The sequence below is a fragment of the Phalacrocorax carbo genome, chromosome 4, assembly GCF_963921805.1.
Source record: "Phalacrocorax carbo chromosome 4, bPhaCar2.1, whole genome shotgun sequence".
Lineage (NCBI taxonomy): Eukaryota > Metazoa > Chordata > Aves > Suliformes > Phalacrocoracidae > Phalacrocorax > Phalacrocorax carbo.
The window spans coordinates 33,520,500-33,538,449 of record NC_087516.1 but is presented as its reverse complement, the minus strand read 5'-3'; the positions used below and the strand labels follow the sequence as shown (position 1 = coordinate 33,538,449).

The window sequence follows — 17,950 nt, the reverse complement described above, 5'->3', positions numbered from 1 at the left end:
GAACAGGGATAAAATTCTGCAGACCATTCTGACACTGTTTCTCTAGGAGACTCAACATAGGGTGTTAGGGTGGTTTTTTTTTTTTTCAGTTACTCTCAAATGATGCACCTCGTTTCTGAACCGGCCAAGAACGGGAAAGCGTCCCATCAACACCTGTGTAACCATCAGCATTAGTCGTGGAATTTAAAAGCCCTTTTTCAATTTATTCATTCCATAAATACTAAAGCATCAATAAATACTACATGACAGCAGCAGGACAAAGTAACTAATTGTCAAGGTATGTAGGATAACCTTATATTCTTAAATATTTCACGACTACTGCCAAGCATTATTTGGGCTTGGCAATAGAATCTGAAGAAAAGTAACCTGCAGGGATACTAACTGGGCACAGCACAATTCTCAAGATACTTTCATAGGCCATATTAACATTACCTGGAAGCAGGTGACCTGTGGAAGAAAGTTGCTCTTCAAAAGTCAAGATATAAACTAGGTTAACAACCACGTTTTTAGTATTTAGGAGTATCAGGAGCTGCTGGAGCTGCCTAGATGAAACAAGGTGGCCATTCCACTTATTACACTTTTACAAAAATTCACCTCAAGAAATAAGAAAGATGTGTGGGAATTCATGACTAGATGTGTACTGGTTTTGGCTGGGATAGTTAACTTTCTTCATAGTAGTTTGTATGGGGCTAGATTTTGGATTTGTGCTGAAAACCGCACTGACACAGAGATGTTTTTTGTTACTGCTGAGCAGGGCTTACACAGAGTCAGGGCCTCTTCCGCTCCTCACCCCACCCCACCAGCAAGTGGGCATGAGGGTGCATGAGAAGTCAGGAGGGGATACGAAGCTGGGACAGCTGAACCCAACTGACCAAAGGGATATTCCATACCATATGACGTCATGCTCGGCATGTAAAGCTGGGAGAAGAAGGAGGAAGGGGAGGACATTCGGAGTGATGGCTTTTGTCTTCCCAAGTCACTGTTACACATGATGAAGCCCTGCTTTCCTGGAGATGGCTGAACACCTGCCTGCCCATGGGAAGTAGTGATTGAATTCCTTGTTTCGCTTTGCTTGCATGCGTGGTTGTGCTTTACCAATTGAACCCTCTGTCTCAACCCTTCCAATTTTCTCACTTTAACCCCTCTAATTCTCTCCCTCATCCCACCTGGGGAGGCAGCGAGCAAGCAGCAGCAGGTGGCTCTGTGGTGGCTGCCAGCCAGGGTTAAACCCCAACAATATGGATGAGACAGCCATAGTCATCTTGAACACTCTTGCACACTTTGAATATCTGAATACTTCACATCATGAGACTGTTTTCATTTATAAACTTACTCGGGGTTAACCATTAAAAATGAAATTATCCGTCGTCAATGTTTCAGAATGGATTTTTTTAATGGAACGAAAAACTATGGAAGGAGATATATTTTGTTTTGCCCACATTAGAATATTTTTAAGATTTTTAAGAATCTCCAGCAATTCCGCACTTCAAAGGAAAGGATTTCCGGTTTTGCAAAAGGTGGTCACTTTAGTGTCAGGACTAGGTTTTTTTAGTGGTTGTTCTGTTAAAAATTTATAAGCCTATGCAAACCATCACCCAAAAATACTAATTTTCTTAGCTAATTCCCCAAAAATTTCAACCTGCTATATGGCCATTCCAGGTCAGAGCCCCAGGGGTGAGGCAAGAAACATTCAACATAACTGCTTCTACCAGCTGCTGTAGATCTCAATAGCAAGACACTGAGAACAGAGACACCACCTGCTTCTTGCTTCCTACGACCCAAGTAAAAAGCACCTGGCAAAAGCATCCAGCTGCAGGGAAGATTAGGAAGAATCATACAAATGACAATACTAGGATGAAGTAGAAAAGTTTGGGTTGGATGGAAGGTTAAAAATAAAGAAACTATGTTAGATAATTTGCCTTGGTGGAATGAAAAGCTGACTGAGACTGCAAATGAAATGGGGAGCTAGGGAAATAGGAAAGGGGTGAGGGGAGGACAAACCTAGAAAACCCAAGAAAATGCTGTCAGACTTTGTGCACCAGGAATAAAGGAGAAACATCTTTGACTCCTCCTTGACCTTCCAAAAGCATCTGGAAAGGATCCCAAAATACTTGAGCCTCATCAGTCTTTGTTGGGCAGTACATGTGATTGTAAAAACCTCCTAGCAAAATGTGCATCACTTTTCCATCAAACTCATCTATACAGAAACTGCAGGTTATCATTCTCCAGCCATTACTCCAAACACACTCTGCTGTAGATCCAAGACCTCCAACCTCAATCCTAATAACACTGACACTGATATGGTTTTTCATGACAGAATTTTCTACTTCAAATGTTATTTTTTTTAAACTGTTAAACACTATGGAGGTTGTTAAGCTCAGCACTTAAAATTAGGAAGTAAAAGTTATTGTCACTCAAGCAACATGAATTCAGCCTTCTAATGAAGGACATTACCATAGAGTACACTTGCACAATACCATGAGTACGTTCAATGCAATTTGAACAAGGTATTTGCACCCTTTTCTTCCCCTGGAAGAAACCTCTGGAGATGTTTTAGAAACCCGTAGTGAAAAAGTCTTTGCTTATCATGGGTCTAGAGGGCAATCATAAATGGAATACAGATGGCAGATGGAGCTTGTGGTCAAACTACTCTTGGTAGTTCACCAGCTGGATCTGGTCTCAAACTGTGGTTTTTGCCAAAGACCACACAAGCCCTTCTGCAGCATGACAGTCAATAATGAAAAAAGCACAGCAACCCACTACGTTGGACCAAAAATTCCACAGCTACTTAACCGTTATTTTGGGGGGCTTGAATTAAAAAGATGCTTTTTCAGGAATGCTGAGCGCTCAGATCTGCAATATGAAATCAATGAGACCACTCATTCAAAAATAAAAAATTGCAACACAAAGGTAAGCATTCCGAGATGTCTGTTCATGCATTGCATCTGGCCACACAAACATATTTCGACTTAATCTTTCAAATTTTCTGCTATCCATACGGAAAACAGAATTAATTAGAGCCGCTTTCCGCATCGGGGCATAAAACCAAGCATGTTAAAGTTTTTCTTTCCCTTTTTTCCCCCCCTGGTGTTTGCCTTAAAAAAAAAGTAGTCTATGTACGCACAGAAGATATATTTTATATTTTTTTTTAATTTTACATTGATTCAAATATAACCTTAAGTTTGACTTTGCAACCTCCATGCTTTTATTGTGATGCGTGTGAAAACTCCAAATTACACATCACGCTAAATTTGTTGACTTTTCAAGGGTGCAGCAGCCATATTTCCCTCAAAAGAAGACCAAAAATTTAAGACCAGAGAAGTAAACCAGTATAAAGTTCTGTCAAATCAAATCAGTATGAAAGGCTGAAAGAGTTTGTCTTTGGTCGCCTGTGCCACAGTAACACCATCAAGCCAACAAGTACATGAATAATCAAAAAAACCCTGGCTCAACTTCCCTTTATAAAGGATGCTGCCAAGATATCTGCCTTTTTGCTAACCAATTCAGGGCAAAAGGGCTAACAGCATTCATACTTGAGCCCAAGGCCTCCAACCCCAAAATGTAGATCCTCTTCCCAAACATATTACAAGGTAAACTTGATCTACAGAAAGCAGGCTATTTGCACCGCTGATTTCCAGTTCTAGCAGATAACCATACTGACAAACCACCTAATCATGGCTCTTGACATTTTTAGAAATACCCAATTTTTTAATGAAGAAACCCCTATTGTTACTATATGTTACTTACGGCACTGTGCAAGAGTTTCTCCCTATCACAGGAAGCTTCATTTTCCAGGTTCACATCAGCTGTTTTTTGTTACCCATGATCAGTGAATAAATGTTTCCCCTGAATTAGCCCAACTGAAGCATTACTGATTTGCACCAAGTGCTACACTATCACTTCTTAGGAAGCTCTGCATGAACCTTTCACTTCACAGAAAGTTTTATGTTAAAAGCAGTAGCAGTTCTATTTGCAAAATAAAATCTTCTGGTAAAGAAAAAGAAAGATTTCGTTAGGGCAGCTCCAGGGATGAAAAGTGGGGGGAAGATGCACACGGTTTACATTTTGAGGGGCAGCGAAGGTGCTGCCTACCAAGCCGCTTCAGTGACAGCTCTCCTCTCCTCTCCGGACGGCGAGCAGGCGGGTGACCAGCTCCCGCCCCTGCCCCCGTCTCCCGTGGGACCTGCCCGCGCAGGCTGCCTCGCCTCCCAGCCCCGGGGCCGGATCCACGCAGGGTCACCTCTGCGCCACAGCCCGGGGAGCGCCGCCGCCTCGCCGAGACGCTTCCTCAGCGAAAGGGCGGGAAGCGACGTTCCTCCATCCCCACTGGCTCTGGCCGGTTCCCCGGGCAGCCGGCAGCGCCCGGCCGGCCGCCGAGCCGCCCCACCGAGCGCGGCGGGGAGCGAGGCCGCCGTGAGGAGAGGAGGCGGGAGGGGCGCGGCGCGCACACACCTACCGTCTCCTTGGCAGCGGCCGCCACGGGGATGGGGAGCAGCGCTCGGGCCCCGCCCGGCTCGGCGGCTGCCGGCTCCCGGGGGGGCTCCCGCCGCCGCTCGGACAGCCGGTACCCCACGTACCCGGCGAGAGCTCCCCCCGCCGCCCAGCCCAGCTCCCGCCGCCACCGCCTCAGCCCCGCCGCCCCGGCCCCGCCGCCGGCCCACAGCCTCCGCGCCGGCTGCGCGCCGGGCGCGGGGCCCAAGCGGCGGCGCCACCGCAGCAGGCTGCGCAGGGCGGCCATGGCCGCCGCTCCGCCCCGGCGACAGGCGGACAGAGCCCCCGGGGGCGCCGGCAGAAGCCTCGCGAGAAGCGGGGAAGGGGTGGGGAAGCGAGAGGCCCCCTCCAGTCCCCGCCCCGCCGCCGCCGGCCTGCCCCCGGCCGGGCCCCCCCCCCCCCCCCGCCGCCTCCCCTCGCCGCCCACCGGCGGGGCGGCGCGCAGCGGAGCTCGCCGTGGTCGCCCCCGCGGGGGTGCCCGTGGGGCGGCGCGCCCGGCCCTCGGCGCCCGCAGCAGCAGCGGGACGTTTCCTGCCTGCGGCGGGCTGGGGCTGCAGCCAAGTTGGCGGAGACACGGGGTGGCATGGGCCTGGATGCGGGCAGGTCAAGCTGAAGTGCCTGGTGCTGCATGGGAGCTGCCGTGACTGGGGACCGAGCTCCTGCGTGGGCTGCGCTCCCGTTTGGCACACGGAGCAGGTGCCGTTTGTGCTCCGTAACCTTGCCCAGAGCCAAACCCTGGGTTTTCATAGCCTTGCTCCCAGGGGAGCACGCCCGCACAACCCAGCGACGTGTCCTTGCAGAAACCTGGAAGCCCTGCCTTTGGTGAAGGAAGAGCTTCCAACCAGACCTCGTTGGCCTTGTAACCCTGAAGGCTGGAGGTGGCTGCGGCATCAAGATTGTTCTCTGTTTTACTGCCAAGGCTTTCTTAAAAGCATCCAGTGACCCTAATTATCCTACCCTTTTATACTTGGGTTATGAGTCCTTCTCATCAGGAAACCACAGACACTTGCCATGTCTGCAGCCTCTCCTCTGATAAATACTCTTGGCTGCAGGCAGCCTCCTTAGCCTAACCATTTGTTCAAGATGAGCAAGTTCTTTTGTCCCTACCTGGTGCTGACGGGCAATAAGCCTTGCCAGGCATTTCATGTTACAGTATCCTCCACGGTATGACCTGTGTTGCGGCCTATGTTATCTTGAAACTTCATGAGCTGCACACAAACCTTTCAAGTCACAGCACACCTTATGGCATTTTTTACAATGGTCAGGTGCAGCCTCAGCCTTTTTCTTCTTTATGTAAATACGTTCTTCCCAAGTTTCAGCCAGTTTTACTTTCTTTTTTTTCCCTCAATCTTTGATGGCCTTGTATATTATGAACAAGATTTCACAAAATGCACAAACTGAAACTCATTTTAGTAGGTTAAGACACTCTCATGCATTTTCAATATCTAATAAACATTTCCATGGTTATGATATTGTGCCAAGGGAGAACTGTGGCCATGTTTGTCAACCGAAAGACTGACAGATCATACAATTGTAAGCATGGCCACGGTTGAATTACCTCAGAGCTGTGTCTGGAAAGGCAGGTACCTGGGCTGAATGATAGAGTTACTGTATTTCTTTCAATATTTTAGAATACCATAAGCCTATTCAACCCTCACGTGATTCCCTTGACTCCATTATTCCCATCTGTTAAAAACTAACAACTACTTTTGTTAATTTTTTAATGACTATGGCTTTATTTATATGAATGTTTCCGAAGTGAAAGGCTTGTCTCCAGGTCTGAGTTACATCTCTGTACTAAATGATAAAGGGCCAATATAAAGGCCAATATTTAGGTGTCAAGACCATAATAGTTTCAGATCCTTGGCGTGACTGAAACTCAGGTATTTCTCCTGCAGTTACATGACTAAGCATCCAGACTAGAAAATTTTGTAGACCGTCGCTATTTGATCTTTTCAGTTCTAGCTGCCTCATTAGGAGACATCATTCACCAACAGAATTACCTTTTCAAAATAGACTAGTTTTTCCATTTGATTGGAAAAGAAACCACTTTTGGTCAATGTAGTGTCCCAAAGTAAACCTGTTTGGTGCATAAGTCATCAGTCACCTAAACTGTAGACATGAACCATGAGCTATCTCCCCGTTCACATTGTTTCCCTGAAATTGCTTAGCCCCTTTCTAATGCTTTTTCATAGAACACTTTTAGGTTAATCTTTTTTTTCACTTCAAAAAATCCAGTACAAATCTGTAACTACTTACACCTGGGTATGTCAGTCAGAACTTCCCTGGTGAGGTGCTTGCTTAGGAACAAGAGCACGATTTATTTGTGCAGCAAGTAAAAAACCGTACACTGTCTGCACATCTTATGTAATTTAAATAAATCAAGGTGGTTTTTAACCAATGATCCACATACAGAACTAGTACAAAAGCTGCCAAATGAGGCATTTGGATGTTGATATATGTGGAAAAGGTCCATTCTCCCTGGATGTAAACATGTGCTCACTACCTAGCTTCTCTGTCCCGTTCGCTTATACAGGAGTTATTCCTGTATAATCCCCCAAACATTCCTGTATATCCACAAAAACATGGACAATAAAATCATTAATCTTAAAAAGCCCTATGAACAACTGTCTTCATTTAAAGAGATAAAAGAAAATTGAAGGTGCAAGAAATGTAGAACTTCCTTTCCATAGGAAGATAAATTTTTTCAGCATTACTTTTCCCTCGTCTGAGTTTTTGTAAATAGGTAGATATATATACATGTAAGTATAGATGCATACATAGCTGTTACTGTATCGGTTCAGGAGAAAAGGTTCTGAATGCTTTTAAAGTCTGTATGTATTTCACTTAAAAGGCTTTAGATATCAGATTATGACCTGATTTGTAGGCGGAGCCTTGAAAATGATTCTGTTCTTTTCTTCCTAGTAAATCCTGCACAAGAATACACCTTATTTTACTATGACTTGCTGTGCTCTGAAAGGCTCTCACCGCAACTTCTGCATGGTCCACTCGTCTTGTTGAAAGCAGCCAACCATGTTTTCTTGTCCAGATCTGGGAAGAATCTGGAAAAGACCATGATACACAGGTATCTCCAGCTGGACATATTTCTTTATGTTCTACTGGGCAGTTTTTGTTCCGCCCTGTGTTTGCTTTCTCATGTATTCATGACACACATCCCCCTTCATTCTCCTAGACAATATTTTTTGTTATATCATTAAACTTGTATGGCTGGCATAGCACGGTTGTAAGGGAGTCTTAAAATTAATAAAGGCATGATAATTTGCAGGATATAGTTTTACAGCTTAGAACTGTTTTTTTTAACCAACCTGATAGATCTATAGATATCTCTCTCTCTCTCTAGATACACACATATTTATATAGACTGTCTATCAGAGATTTCTGTCCATTGCTTTCTCCACTCCCTTGGTAGTCACCAGGTTTTGCCTATGACAATATGCTATTCTTAGGAAATATACAGCAATTATATTGTCTACAGAACCCCTAACTGCTTGCTGTGGAAATAAAAACTCGACCACATATGTATTTGTTCAACGACACTGGAAGTGCGGTCTCTAGGAAGTATACGTAGAATTGATTAGATTGTACTGTATACTTTAAGTTGAATTATGTACTCTCGTAAAAACACTCTTCAAAATTATTTAACTTCCCATGGTATAGTCTTAGAAGGTGCAAAAAAAAATCTTTAGTGTTATCTTTTCCTGTCACATGACTAGTGCAAACACACAAAAAATTCTTATCTTTTTGTTTCTTTTCTGGTACTTTATAAAACAGCATAACCGGTTTAGTGCCCAGACATTAAAGACTCCACTCGGAAAAGGTCGACGTTATATATTCCACTCTACTTTAAATGTTCCTATTATATAACAGGAAAGATTTAGCCATAAGGGTCTTCTAGTGTGTGATGGCTGAGAGTTTTTTTTTTTAAAAAAACAAACCTTCTCTACTGGGGAGAGTGGTGCCGTCTAACCAGAAGAGCCCTCTACTGTTTGTAGGACTCGGAGGGTGCTGCATGGACCTGGCAACATTATCCGTACTGCAGCATCTTTAGGCTTAGAAAAAAATTCCTCCTCCATTTAGCTGTACCACCCTAATGCGTGTCCTCCAACTTAGCAGCTGTGATGAACAGTTTGATCTTGACCTGCCAGTCATGTCAATAAAACTACTTGATGCCTGTTTCAAACGTTTTAGGTATATTTGAGTAATCAGTGTACAGGCTACTTGAGAAATAGGTGCCGTATAGATTATTCAACTTTGATCTATTTCTTTGATTTAGCACTGCAATTAAGTAGATTTGGTTCAAAGAGAAAGCTCATTGGTTGATGTTTTACACTGATGTGATAATGTTTACACAGATGTGCTTTGAAATCTCGATTATGGTGGATTTTTGGGTCCCACCACATGACAGGCTCCTGTTATCTGAAAGGTAAAATAATATAACATCTATCTGTAGCTGCCTTCAGAGCAGGTCCGCCTGTGCTCTCTTCTGAGGTGATTTATCTGATCATTGTATTTAGCGTTAGTTTTTTCAGTTTTAAATCCCTCCACAGTAAATCACTTGCTTTAAAGCAGCCTTTTTATAATTCAGGTGCACACAGGGGCAGTACTTAGGACTGCGATGATGAAAAGGTGTAGCATTACCTGCTTTAAAGCACCTGCCAATTAATTAGCCCTATACTCTCCGTAGCAAATAAAGCTAAGCAGTAAAATCCATTTGATCTCTCAGATTTAGACTGTGGCTGAAAAGACCACGGAGCAAGACGGCAGAACTAATCTTTCGTTTCGTGATTCTCTGCAACTTTTTTGTTTAAATGAAACCTTAAACCGCCAAGTGATTTTCTCGAACTTTTCAAAGAATCAACTATGAAAGATCCTTGCATTTTATACTCTAATACCGTGTTTTGGCATTGGCAAGGAACTGTGTTGCGTATTTTGAACACTAAGATGGGGCACGTAGTTGGAGCCCTAAAATTCATTACACGTTACACAAAAAGCGGCAAAGAAGGCAAAAGTCAAGCTCTTAGTTTTAATATACCGTTGTTTTACCTTTGCTGATACCGAACATGTGTCCCACCAGTACATTTGCATGCGTGAACCGCTCTACTTTGGGGATGAAAAAAAATGCATATGCTCATCCGGAACTGGACAGCAAAGCCCTAAATCAATTCAAAGTGCTGTAGAAAGGCAAGAGAGATCTTTCAGTAGATAATTTGTGGTGCTCACAGACTTCGGTCACGGGCCCAATGCGAAACCCCAAAGAAGATGTGTTAGATGAGCCGTCTCCCAATCTTTCTTTCTTCATCTCTGTGGGTTTTGAAAATATTTATCCCAAACCACGGGCCTGCCCATTTCTGTTTTTACGACGATGTGTCGATACCCAAATGCTCTAGATCAGTTTCATGTCACATTAATGATAAATTAAATGCGAGGGAGAATTTGCAGAGGGGAAAACACCTCCCCGACTATGCCAATTTCTTTAGAAATTCCCCTCCTTGTAACTGAAGTGATAAAAGGGAAGGGTAATGCACGTACATTTTATTAGAGTTTTAGAAACAGGGAGTAAAACTGTCAGATCTTTGGTTTTTTTTCTTTCATGTGTGTCTGGGCAGGCCTAACCCTCAGGTAACGCCCTTTCTCCCTCTTCCCTCCTGCCTCTCCTTGCACCTGTCCGCGGAACGCTCCGGCAGCTCCCGCCCGGACCCGCTGCCCGCTGCCCGCTCCGCGCCGGGGCTGCCCCCCTCCCCCCGACCGCCCCTCCCCGCGTGTGCGCGGCGTGGGTGCGTGCCTGCGTGCGGCGGGGCGCAGGAGCCGCGCCAGCAGCTCCCTCCCCGCCGTCATCTCAGATCAGAGGAAGGTGCGAGGAGAGGGGGAGCCGGTTTACAATTTCAAACGCAGCCTCCCCGCAGAGGGCTTCATTAGCATATGTCAGGGGGACCGCCGTATATATATATATACACGCGGAGCGTATAAACACCACCCCGCCGCCTGGCTCACACCGGCACGGCTCGCCTCGGCTCGGCTCGACTCGGCTCAACACGGCTCGGCTCTGCCGGCTCCCCATGCTTGGGGCCCCGCCGCGCACCCCCACATGCCCGCCGGCAGAGGCCGGCAGCCGCTCTCCGCCGCCGCGCCGTAGCCCGCTCGCCCCGCGCCCCCATGGCTCCGCTGGCCGAGGTGGGGGGATTCCTGGGCGGCCTGGACGGCCTCGGGCAGCCGGTGGGCGCCCACTTCCTGCTGCCGCCCGCCGGGGAGCGGCCGGCGCTGCTGGGGGACCGCCGGGCGCCGGGGGAGCGGGCGGCCCGCGGCGGGGGAGCGGCGGCGGCGGCGGCGGCGGACCTGGCGCACTTGCAGGGCATCCTGCGGCGGCGGCAGCTCTACTGCCGCACCGGCTTCCACCTGCAGATCCTGCCCGACGGCAGCGTGCGCGGCACCCGCCAGGACCACAGCCTCTTCGGTAGGCGGCTCTGCCCGCGGGCGCGTGCTGCCTGCCCGGGGGCTCCCACGCGTGTGCGCGCGTCCCCGTGCGTGTACGGCTCTGTGCGGGTGTGCGAGTGCGGGTGTGCGTACCTGTGCGTGGGCGGTCGTGCCCGTGGGAGGGCGGCGCGACGCCGGGGCAGGTGGGTGAGCTCTCCCCCTTCACCGTCAAACCGCGGGGGCTGCACTGGGGCACCGGGGCTGAGCCTGTGCTGGGTGTCCGTGAGCGCGCACGCACACCTGCAGCTTTGTTTTAGTGGGGAAGGTCAAAAGTCAGTATCTTTCGTACTCGTTACCCATATCGGAGCTTCTCGAGCCTTCGTAGAATGATCTAGATCATGAGCTCGGGCGTGCTGACCCTTAGGCTGCATTAGACCGCTTTGTTTTGCAGGACAGAAGGGTGAAGCAGGGGGCCCTAAAATGCCTCTTTGCTCAAATGCTTAAAATGCTTCCCCGAACTTTCTCTGTCAGTAAACCAAAAGTAGGTGAAGACAACCCAAAAATGCAAACGTTTCCTGTGATGCAGAAGTAAATCCTCAGTTGTAGTAGCTGTAGGAACTGGACATCTAAACAAACCTGCCGTTACCAGCTGCGTGTGAGACTTTGTGCGTATTGATTTAGCAGTCGTAAAAAGGCGATTAAAGAGCTTCCTATCATCCTCCCCATAGTCAAAACAATGTGCTGGAATGGCTCTTAATTGCTTTTATAACACGTGGATGTTTTCAGAAGTAAAAGAGCAATAGTCAAACAGACCGTTCTTCTCAGAACGAAGATTTCCTACAGCGTGTAAACATGAAATAAATCTTTGCTTTAAAAGAAAAAAAAAGTTAGCCCCAGATCAAACACTTACTGGGCTTTTTAGAAACGTTCTTCCTTTATCCTACCACTATTCTCGGCAGGTTTGTCTGATGTGGTTACTTTGTGGGCTGAATCACCTGCTTATTATAGTTTTGAAAAAGGGTGACTTTGAAAATGATACCAGAAAGACAAAATACCTCCACCTCCTTTTATGGGACATTGTGCTTTAGGAACTGGAAAACTAGGATGATTTACATGCAATAGAGTGTTTAATGCTTGCTTTTTGTAAAGGATTTATCTTTGCTGCTTGGTAATATAAATAAGAAACCTGCCAAAGCTCAATTAAAATTCAAAACATTTAAAATTATTGTATAGTCCAGACAGTCCATCTGTCTGAGAGTGAAAGATGATCCTGAATGAAGAAGAGTAATCATAAGTACAGCAAATAGATGAAAAAGTGATAATCAAAATCAAATGCACTACTTAAAACCACTTACCTTAGATTAGGATTTTTTTTTTTAATATTTTGCGGTTTTGCTGCTGCACAGCAAAATCTTAGGTGTGATTCTAGAACAACTTCTTTTTGAGGCTTTGTTTACATTGTTAACAACTTCCAAAAAGCCAGTTCACACATTCCTTTTCTTTAATGTTTTGTATGTACTGTAATCTGTGCATATCAATTAGTTAAATATGTTGGCATACCCTTGCCAAATTGCAGGCTTCAAATAGCGCCTCATCCCCCGAATACTTTGTTAATACACAGTACATTTTTGGGCAAATGTAATATAAATAATGCTAGAATCCAAACGTTAGCAAATAAGCAGCATATTTCATGCACTTAAAAAGCCTGCACTGAAGCTAGCAAGTTGTGTCAAGAGGCGTGGGCCCATATGCTAGATAAGATGTCTGGCAAATACTTTTTTCCTTTTTTTTTTTCCCCTGTGCGTAGATTCTGTTATATAAAATTCCCATCTGTACTTTGATTTCCATTCAAATGATCTAATAATGGATGTGTTTTTTTAAGATAATGCTGTAGAGAAAGTGAAGTATATTTTTCAGGTAACTCAAACCTGTCCTCCTATGTTTGAGTAAGCAGTTTAGCAAATAGTGTATAATCGTTATAGATTGCAACTGCATAGTGCTGAAGGCTCTAGCCTCAGCACTGAATAAAATCCTTTCATATTCAACATAGGAAAAAAAAAAAGGTTTCTTAAATGGCATAGGATTCTGGTGCCTAGAGGGGGCTTCTCATATGGCTTTCTTGTGAATGTTGTATACATTTCCACACAAAATTTGAAATTCCAGGAAAAAAGTAGACCACATTTATACGATATGTACATTTTCCACTTGCTTTCAACTGCATTTTGGATGTTTTTATTGACGTGTGTTACAAGTTGAGTTAAAGCAATCTCTCTTTTTTTCTCTTTTTTCTTTGGATATATGTTCAGGTATCCTTGAATTCATCAGTGTGGCGGTGGGACTGGTCAGTATTAGAGGCGTGGACAGTGGCCTTTACCTTGGAATGAATGAGAAGGGAGAACTCTATGGCTCTGTAAGTACCGCTTTCGTGTCAGCTCATACATGTTGAGGTTTTGATTAACTTCTTAGCACTACGCAAAACCCTCAAGCAGCTAGCTGAGGTAGTCTTAGCTTTCAAAACACGTCTTTTCCTGTTGAAATGTATTCTTGAAAGTATATGGTATAGCCTTGGATACTAAAGATTTGATGGGAAAAGTTTCGCTGTCCTAGAGAAAGAGAACTGAAAAGAAATATTCCTCTTAAATTATGACAAAACCAGCTGAATTAAACTAGCTATTAAAAAAGCATTTCAGTTGCCTAGTATCTAACTTTATTTTTATCAGTACTGCAAATGTATCATAGTATACGTTCTATTATCAAAAACATTGAATGCAATTGGGGGGGAAAAAAGTTAAAAGGATAGTTAAGAACAAATAAACCACGATTAATATAGTACCCTGACTTACTTTATAGATAGCCTAATGCTCTTTTACAAATCAGGAGGCGGTACTTCCAGGTACCAGCTTTTTAACATGAAAGCTTTCTTTCAAATTCTGGGTAAAAGAGGATAATAGTGTATGTCACAGTTAGGTACCACTGTTATTTGAAAAATCTGCGAGGTGCAAGAGTACTGGCAATACCTGTAGATCCTGACACTTGAATGTTTGCACTTAAGAATGAAAATAAGCTCGTACTCATTGTGGTTAAATCACATCTGTTGAATAACTTCAACCAACGTGACTGTAAAATAGAGTCTTTGATAAAATGTGAGAAGTGATGCATACCACAAAGAACACATGGAAATATCTTCCTCATCTGTTGTATTGCACCTGTGTCCCTCCACCAAATCTCATTTCTAGTTCATAATCTAGTTCCTGTAGGTCAGGTGAGTTTTGGTTAAATCATAAATGAGTAATGCCACCTTGGAGAGTGAGTTAACTAACTCATGTTTAAATCCAAAATTGTATACGTGCAGCTTCAGTTTTTGAAAGTATAAAGGATAAATTAGGCATCCAAACTCAGTGTCAGGTCTACATACTCTTCTTGAGTCTGATTTGTTAACAGTTAAGTGAAAAATAAGGCAGCACAAGCCTAAAACATTTTGTTTATTTTTATCACGTGTTTTTCCTGTGTGTTCAGATACCTAGTGACAGCTTGACTTACTTTTCTTCACTGTTTCTTTCTTAGGAGAAGCTTACTCCTGAATGCATCTTCAGGGAACAGTTTGAGGAAAACTGGTACAACACTTACTCATCCAATGTGTACAAACATGGAGATTCGGGGCGGCGATACTTCGTAGCACTTAACAAAGATGGTACTCCCAGAGATGGGGCAAGGTCCAAAAGACACCAGAAATTTACACATTTCTTGCCTCGGCCTGTGGATCCTGAAAGAGTTCCAGAACTGTACAAAGATGTGTTAGGATACACCTGAGGAAGGAGGCAGCTTTGGAGAAACCCCCGTACTGGAGCTGTTTGACCCTGGCCCCGCTTCCATGGCAGTACCAGCATGAGGAACCTGCAGAGGTCTAGGGTGCTGGATTGGAAGAAGCTACTCTGTGATAGGCAAGCCTCTGTTTTCTAACCCTTGGATTTAGGAGACAAAGCCTAAAGGCTGGGAGCAGACCGGCCTCCTTCAAACTTGCTGAACTGTTTGGTAGCCAGTAACCAGAGGGAAGTTGGAGTGTGACTTCTTTAAAATGAACAAACTCTCGGCAATTTTGTCTTGGATTACCTATGGTCCCTAAATTAGCAAAGAACTACCTGCATCATGTGGATGAGGCGACAGCTGGAAGAAATAGAAATAAATAGACTGTAAAATAGTAATAAATCCTGAGAACTTTTTGTGGCTCCACTTTAGCGATGGACCTTAGGTCTTGGTGCATCATAGTCAGAGATGGAACTTCTCTTCAGGATGGACCTATTTATACATCTCCAGATAGCATATATTTATTTTATATATTTATTTATTAAAGAGTTTATTTTTTACTGGGATATGAAGAGAATACAAGCCCCTAACCCCAATGAGAACTCATTTACAGTGCCAGTATCTACTCTGAGTAGTGTCATGATACAGAAATGGCATTACATTGCAATGCATCCGAAACCTGAATGTTCATATTTCATTGTTTATCAGTTACAGATAAGGTTATGTTTTACGCACATACCATTGCCTCGTTACTGTCCTTCTTTTGGAAAGAATGTTTAAATTTTTTTTTGACTTATGAGAGTGCCTTACAGCTCTGTATTGAATTCAAATGCACATTTAAAAAGGGAATTAAAGATTATTTCACTTTATTGGGTTTACTGTCGTTTTTAAATTGAGAGTCTCTTAGCACACAATGTGTAACACTGCAAACCTGCAACAATTGTGAGGATTCTGTTGCAGTTACCTTGAAAGAAAAAGTAGTATTAGCTCTAGAAATCTTGATTCAAATCACCACATGCTTGATGTTTTTTGCGAAATGGGTCCTACTATCTTTAGTAACACACAGATAACTATTCTCTGCATTACTTAAACTTTTCATGTAGGATTCTCATCAGTCTAGAAGATATTTTAATCATATTCCCTATGAACATGTTTAAGGGGAAACAGTATCAGAGTTAAGAAGTTTCTGATATTGCTGAATGAAAAGCTTCTGGGAGTGAAGTTTGTTTCTCCCCTGAGTACAGAGGAGCCTAAGGAGACTACTTATCTTAATTCCTCCTTCAGAGAATGATCTCAGCATCAGTTTTTTGTGTGAACACGATCAGGACAAAGATGAGCTCTGTGCTATTTACATCTATATGACAGGTAGATTACACTAATTTAATTCAGGACGATCAGTTATGAAGCGCAGACTCCTTGTTGAATTAACTGGAAAGCCCCCTTAACTGGAGAGTAAGACTACTAAGGGTTAGTGACAGGCCCTGTAAGATTTAGACCTAAACCTGCTGAAGCTTGCTGTCAGGTGATTGCCACCTCCGCAGGAAAGATTGGTCCAGGAAGAGGGACTGCAGGAAAGGTGCTCCAGGAGAGGGCATCAATACATGTACTGTACTAGAGGTGGTCTTATGTTTCAGGTGCCAGTGTTCCCAGTGGGCTCCAGCTCAAGATAACTCATTTGAGTTCAGTTTCAGTTTTGTAGAAGCGTACACAGTTCAGGTACTGCATGTGCATCATTTGTATCAAGTCAGGGTATTAACGAAAAGCATTTTCCAGTATATAACGAACTTGCTAGAACCATCACTGTACTGGAACTTTTTCCAATCTATAATGGGAAGTGAATAGATTACTGCTGGGCTGCGGACAAAATAATTTTACTTTCTGCCACATAGAAATTGAATGCAGATACACAAAAACATGTTTCAGCGCTTTGTGGCTAGCAGTATGTAACTTACTAAGGTTAGATGCTTCATTAAAAAGAGGCAGTTGAAGATCTACAGTGCACTGAATACAGTTCAATAGAATAATCTTGTAATGCACTTCAACCTACTCTAAGATAATGATTTTATGGGTGACACTGAGTCCCTTTAGTAACAGATCAATAACTGAAAAGTATATGTTTTAAATAGAAAAATTTTTCCTCTGCATGTTAAAAAGTAATTTATTCCGTGTAAGATGTGTAAAAAAACCAGTGGCTGCTGCTCAGAATATAATTCCCACATATTTCTGGCAAGCATGCTCAGTGTTTAAATCACACCAATAAAAGAGTTATCTCTCTTCGGATTAGCAGTTTAGTGTTAATCCAACTACCTCAAAAGATGGAAGGGCTGTAATCATCCTTGTTATCTGTGCATCTTTTTTCACAGATATGATACAGTTCAGAAGAGTAATTTAGGATAGTTTTAAGCAGTGAATAATCAGCTGAAACTTCTGGATCCAAACACCTAGCCAACTTATAGGTGAAGAAGGGTGATAGACGCTTGTCATTTTCTTGCCCCATTCCCATTTTAGATATATATCTGATAATCCTTGAACAAAACATAATGGAGCAGATATGGTGGTGATAAATGACTGTACAAAACCTCCAGAGCATTTGAGAGCTGTTGCAGCCTCCTTTGTAGTTCTGGTGTATTGCCACTGAAGAAAGATACTGCTTTTTATCTGTTTCATTTTGCTTGTAGCATTTACTTGCTCTCTGTTACATTCTGTCCATCATGATCTCCAGATGCAGTTAATGTTTTTCTAGTTTGAAAATGGTGGATGCAGAAGCAACACCTCAAAATAGCTATTTTCATATGTTATTAGACTAATAGCTTAGTTGTCAGTGGCTGGGTTTTTTGTGTGGTTTTCACTCCCGCTTCAGAAAGCCCAACTGGATAGAGTGAGCGAGCTGTGGGCTGCTCTAATGTCATGAAGAGGGTAATCTGAAGGAGGTGACATTGTTCAAGGTTCAGAGGAAATCTCTGAAGGTAGAGAAAATGTCACATCTTGAAATAAATCCCTGCATGATTGGCTGCCCTATTTCTGCCTTTCTTTTTTTTTCCAGGGAAGGGAACCATTCAAGGTAGTTACGCAGTTTGCATAGCAGGTGCAGCTCCACTTTCTGCTTCCCACAGACTCTCCTAGTAGCTGTAAAACTTGTCCCTTTGATCTCAGAGCTGGCTGGAAATTGAATGCTCCATGCTAGTTCTGTACTTCTTCACATATTTTGTTTTCCTGCTGCTCT

General features: G+C 43.9%; 2 protein-coding genes across 3 annotated transcripts in view; one reads left to right on the top strand and one right to left on the bottom strand.

The window, feature by feature from the left end:
- The window catches only part of MICU3 (mitochondrial calcium uptake family member 3), a 66,663-nt gene extending 61,858 nt beyond the window's left edge, over positions 1-4,805 (bottom strand). The window contains exon 1 of one of the 2 annotated variants that reach the window (XM_064449501.1): positions 4,457-4,805. In XM_064449501.1, coding sequence (XP_064305571.1) covers positions 4,457-4,738 — 282 coding nt within the window. In that variant the 5' untranslated portion in view covers positions 4,739-4,805. The remainder of the gene's footprint in view (positions 1-4,456) is intronic. The other variant, XM_064449500.1, reaches the window with a different exon arrangement.
- Positions 4,806-10,665: 5,860 nt separating this feature from the next.
- FGF20 (fibroblast growth factor 20) lies at positions 10,666-15,583 on the top strand. The gene is made up of 3 exons (XM_064449502.1): positions 10,666-10,963; positions 13,230-13,333; positions 14,488-15,583. Exons 1-3 carry the CDS (start codon positions 10,666-10,668, stop codon positions 14,731-14,733), a joined length of 648 nt encoding a protein of 215 aa, XP_064305572.1. The 3' UTR covers positions 14,734-15,583.
- The last annotated feature ends 2,367 nt before the right edge of the window (positions 15,584-17,950 follow it).